The following is a 14,833-nucleotide window of genomic DNA, read 5'->3' as shown; positions in this document are numbered from 1 at the left end:
TCATTTTTATTTTTCTAGGCAATGAGGTTGGCTTATGATGTCATCATATTCTCACTCTACTCAACTGAGAAAAGCTATTATTAGTCAAGCGGTTTAAGACGAAAAATTATCGCACATAAAGATAAAGGCAAAATTGAAGAAAAAAGCAAATAAATCGGGAAAATAAATTGGTTTACAGTAATGATATTTATACATTTTTTTGTAGGAATGTTTGATTTGAGTGTATCAGTGGACTCTTTGTTCTTTATTGGAAGTCAGCTTGTGGCATTGAGTCAGTATGGTAAAATAGGTGTGTGGCATTCCATGACTCAGCATTGGCAGGTTAGTATTATGGAAGTAGACTGACAGCAAGGGAGATAACTCTTAAAAATTACTGGTATGTTTGTGTCAACCTTTTTAGAAATATATTCTAAGCTTCTAAGAAACACAGACTATTTTATCTTCTGTTTCTCATGAATGCTTAAAAATCTTTGATGAAACAGATTATTACAAACACATTACTGATTTAAAAAAGTATCTCCTTAAACTAGTTCAACTCTTAAATAGAGATAATACATTCTGACATTTGTTTTAAGTCTACATCAGAATAATTTTTAGTGGGTTGACATCTTCATTAGGCCTGTTACCTTATGAATTAGCATGTAACAAATCTGGCTGTTGGTCAAGTGCATACAGGTTCATATTACATTTACATGTTATCATCAACTGTATACATGCACTAGTTGCAGCTGCGCTTTAAAACACTAAGCATGTGATAATTCAAATGAGGAGAAGTTTTTGAAATTCTGTATAAGGTTCTCATACTGTTTATAAGGATGCAAAAGTGTTGATGTAAAAGAATAGTCACAACTTTTGAACAATTAAATGAAAAATTGAAAACATTGCTGTACAAATTATATGAAAACAAAAGTTACCATCCTCACTCGAGTTTACTGTATGTTTTCTAGATACAAGATGTGATACCAATTACCAGTTATGATACAGCAGGCTCATTTCTTCTGTTAGGCTGTCAGAATGGATCTATCTATTATATTGGTAAGTCTTATAACAATTAGCAAAACAAATTTATCTACTTGCAGTTATGTTTCACTTTAATGATAATTAATGGAATTAAACTTACCTGCCATATTCCAGGACATACCAACCAATATTGACCTACCAGGACTTGATTCAGTAAGAACTGCTTGACCTGTACTAAATTTTGAATTTCTGAATTTTTCTACTTTTTTGTACTACAAGAAAAATTCTTCCCAAAAGAAAATGTGCTAAAAGTCCATTAAAAACATTATTTTTATTTAGAAAAATGACCTTTTTTGTTATTTGAAAAAGAAAGTAACCAAGATAAGACAACATACATATAAATATATACATATATACAATATATATTTTGATTGCATTTTCATTTCCACTTTGGTTTTTGTTTTAATAATGGAATATTTTTATTTCCCACAGATATGCAGAAATTTCCTTTGAGAATGAAAGATAACGATCTACTAGTAACAGAGTTATACAAAGATCCTTCAGAAGACATGGTTACAGCTCTCAGTGTTTACCTTACACCTAAAACAAGTAAGTATGAAAATCTGTAACACTCTCAGTACTTTAATTGTTCTACAAAAGACATCAAAGTGACTGCATTTTTTGTTTATCGCAGACCAAAAACTTATTAGTGTGATGAGGGACCAGTACTGTCAGTACTTTGATTGATGTACAAATATTCTTTAGCTGAAACAGTGTAACTTGTTTTGTTTATCTCAGACCTGTAACTTGTAAGTATGATGAGGGGCCAGTACTGTGAGTGATTTACAATGATACAACAGATAAGATAGTCACTGAAGTTTTTCTTCATCATGTAATTTTGACAAAGGATCAGTTACGTCATTACTTTTATTGTCGTACAAAGATAAATCAAATGTTGAGACAGTGTCTGCACTTTTTGTTACCTCAGTTTTAACCTACCGTGTAGCAACAAAAGTATAAGAACAGGAAGGTTATATACAGTACCAAATTAATACTTAGATCTGTGGTAAAGATGTACCTACTGTTTAAGTTAATAGTATGATGAGTTATCCATGTAGTCAGTAAATTTGATTTGATTTACTGTATATGAAAATGAATTGAGTGGAGGGTGAATTTACAGTACTGACAATGCTTTGATTTGTTAATATACAATTCTAAAATCTAGATTCATTAAGAAGTGAGAAATTTAGTGCTTTTCATTCAAGTTTTACCTTGACACCAAGATTTGTAAGGAAGATGAATTACTAGTTCTTTTGATAGCTTCCAGAGCATCAGTTTATCGATCTATGAGTTTGACTATCCCTCTGGTATCTTTCTTCCCTCTTTTATAGACTATGATTTCATGTAAAATCCTTAATCATTGATTTAAACACTTTGTATTTAAGGTTTGAGTGGTAACTGGATAGAGATAGCTTATGGTACCAGTTCAGGGACTGTAAGAGTTATAGTCCAACATCCAGAGACTGTGGGACATGGACCACAGTTGTTCCAGACATTTACAGTACATAGAAGTCCAGTCACAAAGGTCATGTTGTCAGAAAAACACCTTGTATCAGGTACTGCTATAATTTAGAATGTTTTTTTCAAAGAGTTTTAAAAGAAGGAGATGAAGATAAAGTATTGTGGATTTTTTACTACACAAATTTAAGTGTTTAGCATAATACAAATATTGTAAGGCTTGTCTGTAGAATTTTTCAAAACTACAAAATCAAATATCCATGAAAATAGTATATTCCTCAATTCATAAAACCAACAAAAAGATGAATGCACAATATAAACATGCTTGAAAGATTATATAACATGTTGCCGGAAATAGTTTTAATACAAAAATAGAGAATTTCTTGTCATTTACATAAAACAGAAGGAGTTATGGTCCATCACTTAAACAAACACAACAACATGCGAAACATTCTTTGCTTATTTTGATGAATGTTTCAATATGATGCTTTCACGTTTATTTCAAAATAACGACTTAAACTTCATTTCAAATTTAACAAACAATGTGAATAAATGTGGAGTATTTGTCATTGAGTCCCATTAAGAATTTGAAAGATCAACATATTGTCAGGTATCTGTATCAACATATTGTCAGGTATATGTATCAACATAGTGTCAGGTATCTGTATCAACATATTGTCAGGTATCTGTATCAACATATTGTCAGGTATCTGTACCAAGGTATCTGTATCAGCATATTGTCAGGTATCTGTATCAACATATTGTCAGGTATCTGTACAATATGACAAGCTCTAAATATTGTCAGGTGTATGTATCAACATATTGTCAGGTATCTGTACCAAGGTATCTGTATCAACATATTGTCAGGTATCTGTACAATATGACAAGCTCTAAATATTGTCAGGTGTATGTATCAACATATTGTCAGGTATCTGTACCAACATATTGTCAAGTATCTGTACAATATGACAAGCTTTAAATCATCCCTATTCTAAAATAGTCATAAAATAATTAAACAGAAACTTTCAGAGATCTGTTATCAAGACCAAATTCAAATTACAAAAATCATGTAAGATATGACATATGAAAACCACTGATGTCATAATTGTATTTTATAATTTAGTACAACATAAGACTACCACTGACAAGGCTCTGGACTTATGTTCTGTTGCTCTATTGACAAACCACTGATGTCATAATTGTATTTTATAATTTAGTACGACATAATTAGATATAAGAAGATGTGGTATGAGTGCCAATGAGACAACTCTCCATCCAAGTCACAAATTTTGTTACTCTATTGACAAATCACTGATGTCCTGATTGTAGTTTATAATTTAGTACGACATAAGCCTAGCACTGAGGAGGCTCTGGACTTGCATTTTGTTACTCTATTGACAAACCACTGATGTCATAACTCTATTTTATAATTTAGTACAGCTAAACTACCACTGACGAGGCTATGAAATTGCATTTTGTGACTCTATTGTCATAATTTTGTTGTATAATTCAGTATGTAGTGAATACAATCACGTGAGGACTTGGAGTGTAACAAGATTTAGAGGCATGATATCTACACAGCCTGGATCAACACCATTAGCATCATTTAAGATCGTCTCATTAGATGAAGTAGAAGAACAAGCTAGCTGTTCTACAGGAAATGACTTTGGTAACAAAAATACTATTGTTTTATTTTGCATGTTAATGTAAATAAAGGAGTGGTTTTTGTATATGCCAATGGAACAGCAGCCCAAAAACATGTACAGCTAAGTTATATATAAAGGGCTATATACAGTCTTCCACATTAGACAGGTGTATATTCAATATAACAACCTTTAAATCAGCAGGAGTATGAACAATTTATAAATGAATTAACCAGAAAATATTGTATGTTTTCTGTAAATTTATAACATTCCATATTATTAGTTTAACTATGATGAAAAATTGCTGTTTTTGATCAGGAATTAAATGACATATTTTGTATACTTTATAAAAGATGTGTAAATATTAAAATGTGCTGGTGCTATCTAAATTTTCTTTTCTTTTTTCTGATACTTGTAAGATCTTAAAAACTAATGATGGAGAGAGGGTTCTTTATTATTGTATTGATAATTTTGAAGACATCAACTTTTACTATTTAGACTCTTTATATATTAAATAAGTATAAAAAAAAATAGATGATAACAAGGGGCAATAAAAAATCACTTAGGTCAAAGAAGGTCGAACAAGGCCATGGCAAGTAGAAAAAGACCAAAGACAAAATAGAAGTCCACAAAACATTACATAGAAAACAAAAGATTGTGTATTTGAGCAATACAAATCAAACAGAAAACAATGGAAAACTGTGGGTGTATGGGTTCTATGTTTTTATTAGTAAACTAACAGTCTGATGATTATGCTGTTTGTGAAAACAAGATATTTGATGTGACCTTTCACCTATTTGATCACATATTGATATTCACCACAGTAATTAAAGTGACACACATTTAAAGAAAATAATAATTTTTCGATAGATCCATTCGTTTGTTTTTAGTTACAAAAAATGTTATTGCCTTTAAAAAATTTTAATTTAATAGGCTTGTTACTGGTTAGCATTTTAGTTTAATACTTTTCATTTTTTTTTAAAGCAGGTGCTAAATTTTCATGAATAAGTGACATGTCAAGCGTAAATTATTGATTTAAGATGTAAACCAATAACCCTGAAAAAATGTCCCCATTTGATAGATGGTTACTTATTTGGGGATCCTTTCCTCATTTGTTGAATTGCATCAATCTGTTTAATTTCTTGCCCTGCTCACTATTTCTTTGACTGTTGTCAGATCTTATAAATTTTAGAATAGATTTCAATATTGAAATATCTACCAAAAAAAAAAGTTCAAGGATTTTACTAACAATTGACCTCCTTTAAGATTATCTCTCTTTGACCTATTTAGAAGGCTCTAACATTTGAAGTGTTGCCATCTTTATAATACACATTTTATGTTGCAAAAATACTATCTAGCAAGCAACCAATTCTTGTTGATTTGGCTGTATCTGAGAACCGAAATATGTATTTGCCTTGCTTTTTTGAAGGGAAATAATGGTTAAGAATTCGGTCACTAGTGACTTGAAACCAAAGTCTTTGTATAAAAAATAACTGCACAAGATATGTAATTTTACTTACTAACTAAAAGTTTTGTTATAGGACCTTACGGTGAACAAGATGACCAACAAGTGTTTATACAGAAAACTGTTCCAGAAACAGATAAATTGTTTATTAGGCTATCTTCTAATGGTCAGAGGTATGTGGTCATAGAAACTGATAAATTGTTTATTAGGCTATCTTCTAATGGTCAGAGGTATGTGGTCATAGAAACAGATAAATTGTTTATTAGGCTATCTTCTAATGGTCAGAGGTATGTAGTCATAGAAACAGATAAATTGTTTATTAGGCTATCTTCTAATGGTCAGAGGTATGTGGTCATAGAAACTGATAAATTGTTTATTAGGCTATTTTCTAATGGTCAGAGGTATGTGGTTATAGAAACTGATAAATTGTTCATTAGGCTATCTTCTAATGGTCAGAGGTATGTGGTCATAGAAACAGATAAATTGTTTATTAGGCTATCTTCTAATGGTCAGAGGTATGTAGTCATAGAAACAGATACATTGTTTATTAGGCTATCTTCTAATGGTCAGAGGTATGTAGTCATAGAAACAGATAAATTGTTTATTAGGCTATCTTCTAATGGTCAGAGGTATGTGGTCATAGAAACAGATAAATTGTTTATTAGGCTATCTTCTAATGGTCAGAGGTATGTGGTCATAGAAACAGATAAATTGTGGTAGGGCTATATTATGATGGCCCATGGTATGTTATCATGAAACAAATTTTGTAAGGCTAATTTTTTGTGGTCCAAGGTGTGTTGTCATAGAAACAGATAAAATTTGTTTAGGTTATCTTTTGATGATAAGATGGTAGTTGCCATAGAAACATGCAACAATAAAAGTAATAAAATGTGATCTTCTCAATATTAGATTAATGTGATAGGAGTAATTTTCCTAGAAAAAGGTAAGTTTCCAAAACTTGATGCTTATGGGAGAAGATAGGCTGTCATTTGAACAGTCAAAATTTTGATAAATAAATCCATAAAGATATAAATCTTTTGGAAGACAACTTTCTAATCATAAGATGTGTGATGTAATAGAAACAGCTTTATTACTTGAGGCTGTTTTTTAAAGAGCCTGGTTTATTAAATGTTATCATAGAACTAGAAACAGAAAAAAAAATGTATTCCCTCTTTCAGGCATGTAAAATGTAATGTTTAGATGTATTTGGTATGCTTTTAGTTACCATGAGAGATGTGTCTGATACCATAATGCCAAATATGACCTTGACTTGACTTCAAGGTCAAATTGTGAATTGCTTCAACACATAGCTGTGTTTGCACAAGAATGTTCTTTGATGAAGACAGATAATTGTTAAGTGTTTTTATTTGTAAGTCGTTGTGTCACATACTATCATGACTGAATTGACTTGACATTTGATCTGAAGGTCAAATTATTTAAATGTTTTGTCTCACCCGTGGAGAAAATGTTTGGGAATGCGAAACTTAAATTTTACTTTGCTGTTAGCAATTATGCAAATGACCTCAATACCTAAATTATACTTTCACCCTGGATGAGAAAACATGATTGTTCATGAAAAGACATTGTCATCCATTAATTTTGACCTCATCTTAACATAAGTTAAAATTTCCAGCCACTACATTTATATTATTCTTTTATATTATTCTTTTGTGTATTCATTTGTAAGATCCTCTGTAGATGTACAGTATTTTTTAAAATATGTGTTATATTATATCCTGCTATATTTTCATAGCATGTGTCATTGTGATGAAAAAAAAAATCATTATATATTTACATCATTTTGTTGTGAATTATTTTCAGAGTGTGTGTGATTGTCATGAAAAAAAAATCATTGTATATTTACATCATTTTGTTGTGAATTATTTTCAGAGTGTGTGTGATATCGTCTGTGGATAATAGCAGTATTGCAGCATTTTGTGTACATGAGTGTGAAGGCTCTAATAGAATGGGTTCCAGACCAAGGAGATATATATTTACTGGTCACACAAATGGTACAATACAGGTAAATAAAAAGTTATTAAGAAACAAAGGGTCCAAATTCCTCAGACAAAGTTGACCTTAAATGAATTTGGATATTCTTTTTTTTATCCCTTTTGATCTTTTAGCTTTTAACATTTCGACATATATACATATACATTCAAAATGTTTAGGTATGAGTGATCAAGAAAGGGCTTTGATTACACATAATTTAACAAGTATTGTTTTCATTTAAATACATTTCTTCCTTCTTAGATAACTGAATATGTAGGGTTACCTCATCCATTAAGGTGTAATACAGTAGACTCCACCTAATCGGATATCGGCTAAACGTATATATCGGCTATTGTAATATTATTTCAAAACACCAAACCCTTCCCTATATGTTTAATGTTAATTTTATCGTGTAATCGAATATCGGATATAAGAATATATCGGCAAATCGGATAAGAATATTCAGGTTATTTTGTTCAAAACCATGCACAATCGGATATTTTCAATGTTTTTCTGACAGGAAATGGACCCGGAAGTTACGAATTTACAATCTTGCAGACAAGAAGATTTTGTTTTTACTAAATAAAAGGAACTATTTCTTAATAAATTGTTGTCTTTAATCATTGTCTTCCTTTGTCATGTGAATTAGATGCCCTTTTACTTCAAATGGTTTGAATTTATTTCTAAAATATGCAAGACTCAGTTGACAAGTTGACGTTGCTGTTTGGAGAATTTTGATTCCAAATGTTCACAGAATCAGAAATATAATCTAAACTGAATGTACCTCCTTCTGAATAATTTATTGCAATATAAATATAAATCCCTTTTGACTAGAGAAGTCTGACTTTTGTCAGATATATTTTTTTCACATGTGCAAAAGTAACCACATGTCATGGACGCCATTTTGGATGTTTACATATTTGTGAGAAAGCCTCTAGAACTATGACCTAAATATAAAAAGTCTTCAGAAAACGTAAACTTTATGCGGATAATATTTTATCAATCATGATTATTTTCATAAATTTAAATTTGATTATTTAAAGAAATAAAATTATAACAAATACGATTTTAGTTTGGAGATTCTACACAGACATGCTTAGATCTATTTATAGCCAAATTAGTTTACCTGTGTGATAATGTAAATAATGGATATTAATTTGCTTATGAAAAACAAATTAAGACAAACTATGGATGGTAGATAATAATTCACATAAATATTTCAGGACATTTGATTTATTTTAATAAATAAAGGATTTAAAAACTGCAAACAAATTTAATAATTACATATTAAACCAGCTGATAATTTTTTACACAAACATCGTGGTGATGGTACACAAACTGATAAAAATCACTCCATCAATCCTCCAGCCCTTTCACATATTTAGCAAGTGTCAGGGTTAGTAACATCTGAGGATTATATCTACTCATTATTGCAGAATATTCAATGAATATACATTCATCGTCTAATTGAATATATCGGGTAATCGGATATTTTTAGCTGACATTTTGGGTATCCGATTTGCCGTAGTCTACTGTACCACCAAATCATAGTATGTCATATCTGGTTGCATACGAAAAAGGGTCGAAAAAAAATATTCCCTTGAATCTGACAGTTGTAGGAAATTAATCCTACATTTCATTGCAGTAAAAAATTTCCAAGTCATAAACATATGTCTTGGGTGTTTCAAAGCACCATTCTTTTTTTATTTGGTGTTTCTATAGAATATTTTGGAAACTTGAGGTTACATGGTTACTAAAGCTTGTACACAGGAAAAAAAGGGGTGAACATTTGATTGGTTAACTTCCAGTGATGGTTATTATCTTAAATATATGCAATGAAATGTTATGTGAAATTTTGTCTGTACTCTATAATACTGGACATGATAAAACTTTACTCATGCCTAGCATTTCTTTAAGAAACAAAGATAAATTCTGCACAATTTTTTGAAAAGTGCTGATTTAACAAAGACTAATAGGGGAAAAACAATGGTGGTATTACTCCTTAAAACAATATGGACATGGGGTTAAACTCCTGAAAAAAAGCAAATATTGTTGATTCTTTAATTTTCCTGTATATAGTTATAGTTGTATTTTTGTAAATACATGATTTCATGGTTTTAACATATTTTGCATGCAAGCCTATAGAAAATTTGTAAAAACCATGAAATCATGTATTTACAAAAATGATCATTTATTAAAATGTGTGGTTTACCTTTACCCATGAAATCTGTGAACACTGGTATCCCACAAATAATAGTGAATCCACAGGATTGCCCATGGAATCCGTAAACACTGGTATCCCACAAATAATAGTGAATCCACAGGATTGCCCATGGAATCCGTAAACACTGGTATCCCACAAATAATAGTGAATCAACAGGATTGCCCATGGAATCTGTAAACACTGGTATCCCACAAATAATAGTGAATCAACAGGATTGCCGATGGAATCCGTTAACACTGGTATCCCACAAATAATAGTGAATCCACAGGATTACCCATGGAATCCGTAAACACTGGTATCCCACAAGTAATAGTGAATCCACAGGATTGCCCATGGAATCCGTGAACACTGGTATCCCACAAATAATAGTGAATCCACAGGATTACCCATGGAATCCGTAAACACTGGTATCCCACAAGTAATAGTGAATCCACAGGATTACCCATGAAATCTGTTAACACTGGTATCCCACAAATAATAGTGAATCCACAGGATTGCCCATGGAATCCGTAAACACTGGTATCCCACAAGTAATAGTGAATCCACAGGATTGCCCATGGAATCCGTAAACACTGGTATCCCACAAATAATAGTGAATCCACAGGATTGCCCATGGAATCCGTAAACACTGGTATCCCACAAGTAATAGTGAATCCACAGGATTGCCCATGGAATCCGTGAACACTGGTATCCCATAAATAATAGTGAATCCACAGGATTACCAATGGAATCCGTAAACACTGGTATCCCATAAATAATAGTGAATCCACAGGATTACCTATGGAATCCATAAACACTGGTATCCCACAAATAATAGTGAATCCACAGGATTACCCATGGAATCCGTAAACACTGGTATCCCACAAGTAATAGTGAATCCACAGGATTGCCCATGGAATCTGTGAACACTGGTATCCCATAAATAATAGTGAATCCACAGGATTACCCATGGAATCCGTAAACACTGGTATCCCACAAATAATAGTGAATCCACAGGATTACCTATGGAATCCATAAACACTGGTATCCCACAAATAATAGTGAATCCACAGGATTACCCATGGAATCCATAAACACTGGTATCCCACAAATAATAGTGAATCCACAGGATAGAAATTGTACACCCATTACATCTTGTTAAGAAAAGATTCAGTCCTCTTATTAAATTATAGTGTTAATTAGATAATTACAAATTAATTAATATCAAGATTTACAACAGCTATCCTCGCCGAAAGAAGGATAATATTCTTGATAAAAGAATAAAACCTTTGAATCTCTGTTTAATGATTCCATTCTTCTCTGTTGATACTTTGTAGATGTGGGATCTGACAACAGCCTTGGAGATGATGAATAAATCTGATGGTGAAGTAAGGAAAGGAGGGCCTACACCAGAGGAACTAATGAAACTTCTGGACCAGTGTGATCTGACTTCCAGAAATACCACACCTAGTATCAGCCCAGCCCCCTCAGTGCTACAGGTCCCCATGGGACCTACGGTCAGTTATCAAAGTTCAAGGCCAAACTCTATAGCCATGGACAGTGATGCAGGAGAGGAGGATGGGAATTATTACCCAGATACAATTGTTACTAAGATATAAACATGTGACAGTCATGTGACTGAGGATAAGATAATACAATTGTTTGTTACAAGGATACAAAAATGTGATAGACTTTTAACTTTTAGAGAATGAGATGTTTTTGCGCCTAGTGACTTTTAAGTTTTAACCAGAAGTTTTTTTTTCTTATAGCTTTAACTTAGCTTTAATCATTTTTGATATATATATGGTGAACCATAAAAAGGTCATCCAAGCTTTACTTAATTGATAAGATTAATCCTTGATGGCATTAATAAGTTGAACTTTGAACTATCCATTAATATAATCATACATCATTTAGAGAGATTAAACTTAATCTAAGTAAGAATGTGATAATTTTTAACAATTTTCTTATTTGCTATACCATGATTACCATGAAACTTGTCCATCACAATTTTTGACCCCCTAAAAAGTTGACTAAAAATCTGAATCTACATTATATTTTAATTATAAGGGCATTTGTATGAAGTCTCCAAGCATTAGAGGTCAGATAGAGTAATGAAAGGGTGATAGAAAATCAGTAGGAAATATGTAAGTGAAATAGGGAAAAGTTGTCTTGTCTGGCCCCTCTTAGTTTGCTTTCTTGCTTCTTGCTTAAAGTTATATACTGTAAATTCAGAAATTATTGCGAGGTTTTTATTAATGGGAATAATGCGACTTGGTGATGATCGCAATAATAAGAACTCGCATTCTGATATTTAGTACATATACATGTATCTGTATACAGATTTTCCCAAAATCGCAATAATTAATCTAGCATGTTTGTTCATTTTTAAAAAATCGCAATAATAAATACACACAATAATTTCTGAATTAACAGTAGTCTGTATAAACAATTTGATTTAACAGTATGTTTTGTAGACATAGTTTGAATAAACTTGTTAATATTTGAAATGATCATCATCACTGATTGAGGGGGTTAGGCATATAAATAATAGAATGCTGAGACTTTGCAGCGTAATTTATGGTTATTGTAGTGGATTATCTGAATTGGTCCATTTTGAAATATTGATAAGTGCTGGAATGGTTATTTATATTCTCATCTCCTGAGAATAAAGAATTTGTAAAGAAAAGTCCAAGCAACCCATCTCCTTTTGTTTATTGTAAGTGATGATTTAAATGTTCATGATTGACATCTCTGTCAGTTTAATGTTTAAGATTTTTAGAAGTGCTTGGTCTTTACCTGCCAATGTCTTGTTAATGGCTATTCCATTTAATTGAATGTGGAGGGTATGAAAGAAATTTTGACCATTTATTGTTGGTCATTTATGATTAAATGTCCATTTAATGATGCAAAATTTTTAAAATAATACTAGAAGAAAGTATTTTGGTTGTGGTGGGATTTGAGTCAATTTCTACCTTCTCATATCCAATTTGAATGGAATGGCCTTCAGAGAATTGATGCAAATATTGATTTATTTTTTAATACGTAATGGAATTATGTTTTTAGTTGTGTTGTTTCTAGAAAATTAATCTGTGATAAATATATTTGTTAATGATTGCAACATTTTTTTATCAAATAAAAGTTCCTGGGGTACTATTAATGAATCCCTGACATTCAGGACCATCAATTTCAAAACCTCTGTTACATTTCCATGGAACTATATTTGTATGTCTTAAAATTTAAGTATTAAAATGTTTACAAAATATCATTTCAAGATTAAAGGGTGGAGGTCCAAGGCAGCGAAGGGAGATAACTCTTTAATCAGTAATGCACTTGTTTGTAGTTTCATCAGTGTCTTAAGCATTCAGGTGAATCAGAATAAAAATACATGTAATCTATGTTACTGAGAAGCTAAAGACTATATACATTAGAATGGTAGTTACAAACGTATCAGTGATTTAAAGAGTTATATCCGTTATCCTTGTCTACCTCCTTAATAGAATTATGTAACCAAATTCTGCTTGATTTAAATATTATATTAATATTTGAATATTTTCTTCCATACATATTTATTTATTAAATTGAGAGATAGTGCAATAAAAATTGTGATTTATAAATTTGTTTTGTCCTTATCTTTTAACACAGAAATCCCAGAAGATTCTTTCTTTAGTGTACAGGTGATACAGTTGAGTGGATTTGTGTAATGTCACACAAAGGATCAATATGAGGTCACTTCAGTTCTTAAATAACCAAGGAGGAACTATTTGGGAAGAGCTCAGACATACAAATGTTAACACTCTGGCTTCCTCCACCAATAAAAAACTGACCTACACGTAATAGCGCAATAGTGCTGAAAGTGGCTTTAAACACCAATCAAAACAAATGTTAATTTTATATTTCATTTAATTATTATTAGAAAATTTTCAAGCTTTTTTTAATCATCAAAGTTTTATTCGCATTACAAATTCATTTTCTTGTTTTTGCAGAAGGAACATCATCCATTTATCTAATATCAATGATTGGCATCGACCTGTGTAAACATTCAAATTTTAATTGTGAACCATATTAAATATAATAAAGACAGAATTTCTTATTCCAGTGGAAAGTATGTCAATCTCCTCAAGAATCCAGAATGCTTGATTTGCTCTGACAGAAAAATATGACTTGTTCAATGCTCATCAACTTCCTATTTTAATACTGTGAATTCATTTATTTTCATGGGTACCAATTTTTGTGGATTAAGGAAAACTTGCATTTCCTTGGGTATTTGATTTCGTGGTTTTGCCAGAGTGCATAAATTCCTATACAAAATTTGTAATTCGTTGGACATTGGAATTCGTGGTTCCCGGGTATCCATGAAATCCATGAAAATTGGTATCCAACGAATAATAATGAATCCACAGTAATTGGAATTGTCTGTCAGTTTCTCAGGAAAGGCAAATCACAAAATTTGGTTTCAGGCTTCAAGTGATCTTTCTTTATGAGTGATGCATTTTCACATCCTGTTTACAGAATATTTTTAATATTCTTACACATGATGGCCATGTATGAATTATCATCATTTTTTTCTCTACAAAGAAAGGAACTACAAATAAAAACGTTCTTATTAAATTTAGTAATAACCTTGAAGTGACAATGTTTTACTGTGTAAAGAATTTTCAGATTCATCACTCATGAACTCCCAGTTTACCAGATACTAATAGCCACAGAATCAAATCTGGTATCAAGCTTTATGTGATCATGCTTAAATCACTTCTTTAACTTCCTGTTAGCCAAATTTTTATGTTTTTTTTGTCACTTTTTTCTCAAGAACTCTATATCAGAGTACCCTGAAATTTGGTATCAGACTTCTTTTGAGCATGCTATACTGTGTGATGCATTTTCACATTCATAGCTCAACTTCCTATTTATGAAATACTTATAGCCTGGGAATCAATAGTTGGCAAGAGCTCACAGTTCATTTGTTAATGGACAAATTTGCCATGAATCTGGTTTCATTGTGTTGTTGAGTATATCTGTATCATTGACATATATATACCACACATCTCTTTA

The 14,833-nt window shown here is 31.4% G+C and overlaps 1 protein-coding gene across 1 annotated transcript in view; it reads left to right on the top strand.

The window, feature by feature from the left end:
* LOC127739294 (BTB/POZ domain-containing protein KCTD3-like) overlaps window positions 1-13,394 on the top strand; it is a 32,684-nt gene extending 19,290 nt beyond the window's left edge. The window contains exons 11-18 of the mRNA XM_052250962.1: window positions 206-321; window positions 948-1,035; window positions 1,453-1,569; window positions 2,406-2,576; window positions 3,992-4,147; window positions 5,663-5,759; window positions 7,477-7,609; window positions 11,119-13,394. Coding sequence (XP_052106922.1) covers window positions 206-321; window positions 948-1,035; window positions 1,453-1,569; window positions 2,406-2,576; window positions 3,992-4,147; window positions 5,663-5,759; window positions 7,477-7,609; window positions 11,119-11,400 — 1,160 coding nt within the window. The 3' untranslated portion in view covers window positions 11,401-13,394. The remainder of the gene's footprint in view (window positions 1-205; window positions 322-947; window positions 1,036-1,452; window positions 1,570-2,405; window positions 2,577-3,991; window positions 4,148-5,662; window positions 5,760-7,476; window positions 7,610-11,118) is intronic.
* The last annotated feature ends 1,439 nt before the right edge of the window (window positions 13,395-14,833 follow it).

Source organism: Mytilus californianus, unplaced genomic scaffold, assembly GCF_021869535.1.
Source record: "Mytilus californianus isolate M0D057914Y unplaced genomic scaffold, xbMytCali1.0.p SCAF_4, whole genome shotgun sequence".
Classification (NCBI taxonomy): domain Eukaryota; kingdom Metazoa; phylum Mollusca; class Bivalvia; order Mytilida; family Mytilidae; genus Mytilus; species Mytilus californianus.
This window is presented reverse-complemented; position numbering and strand designations above follow the sequence as displayed.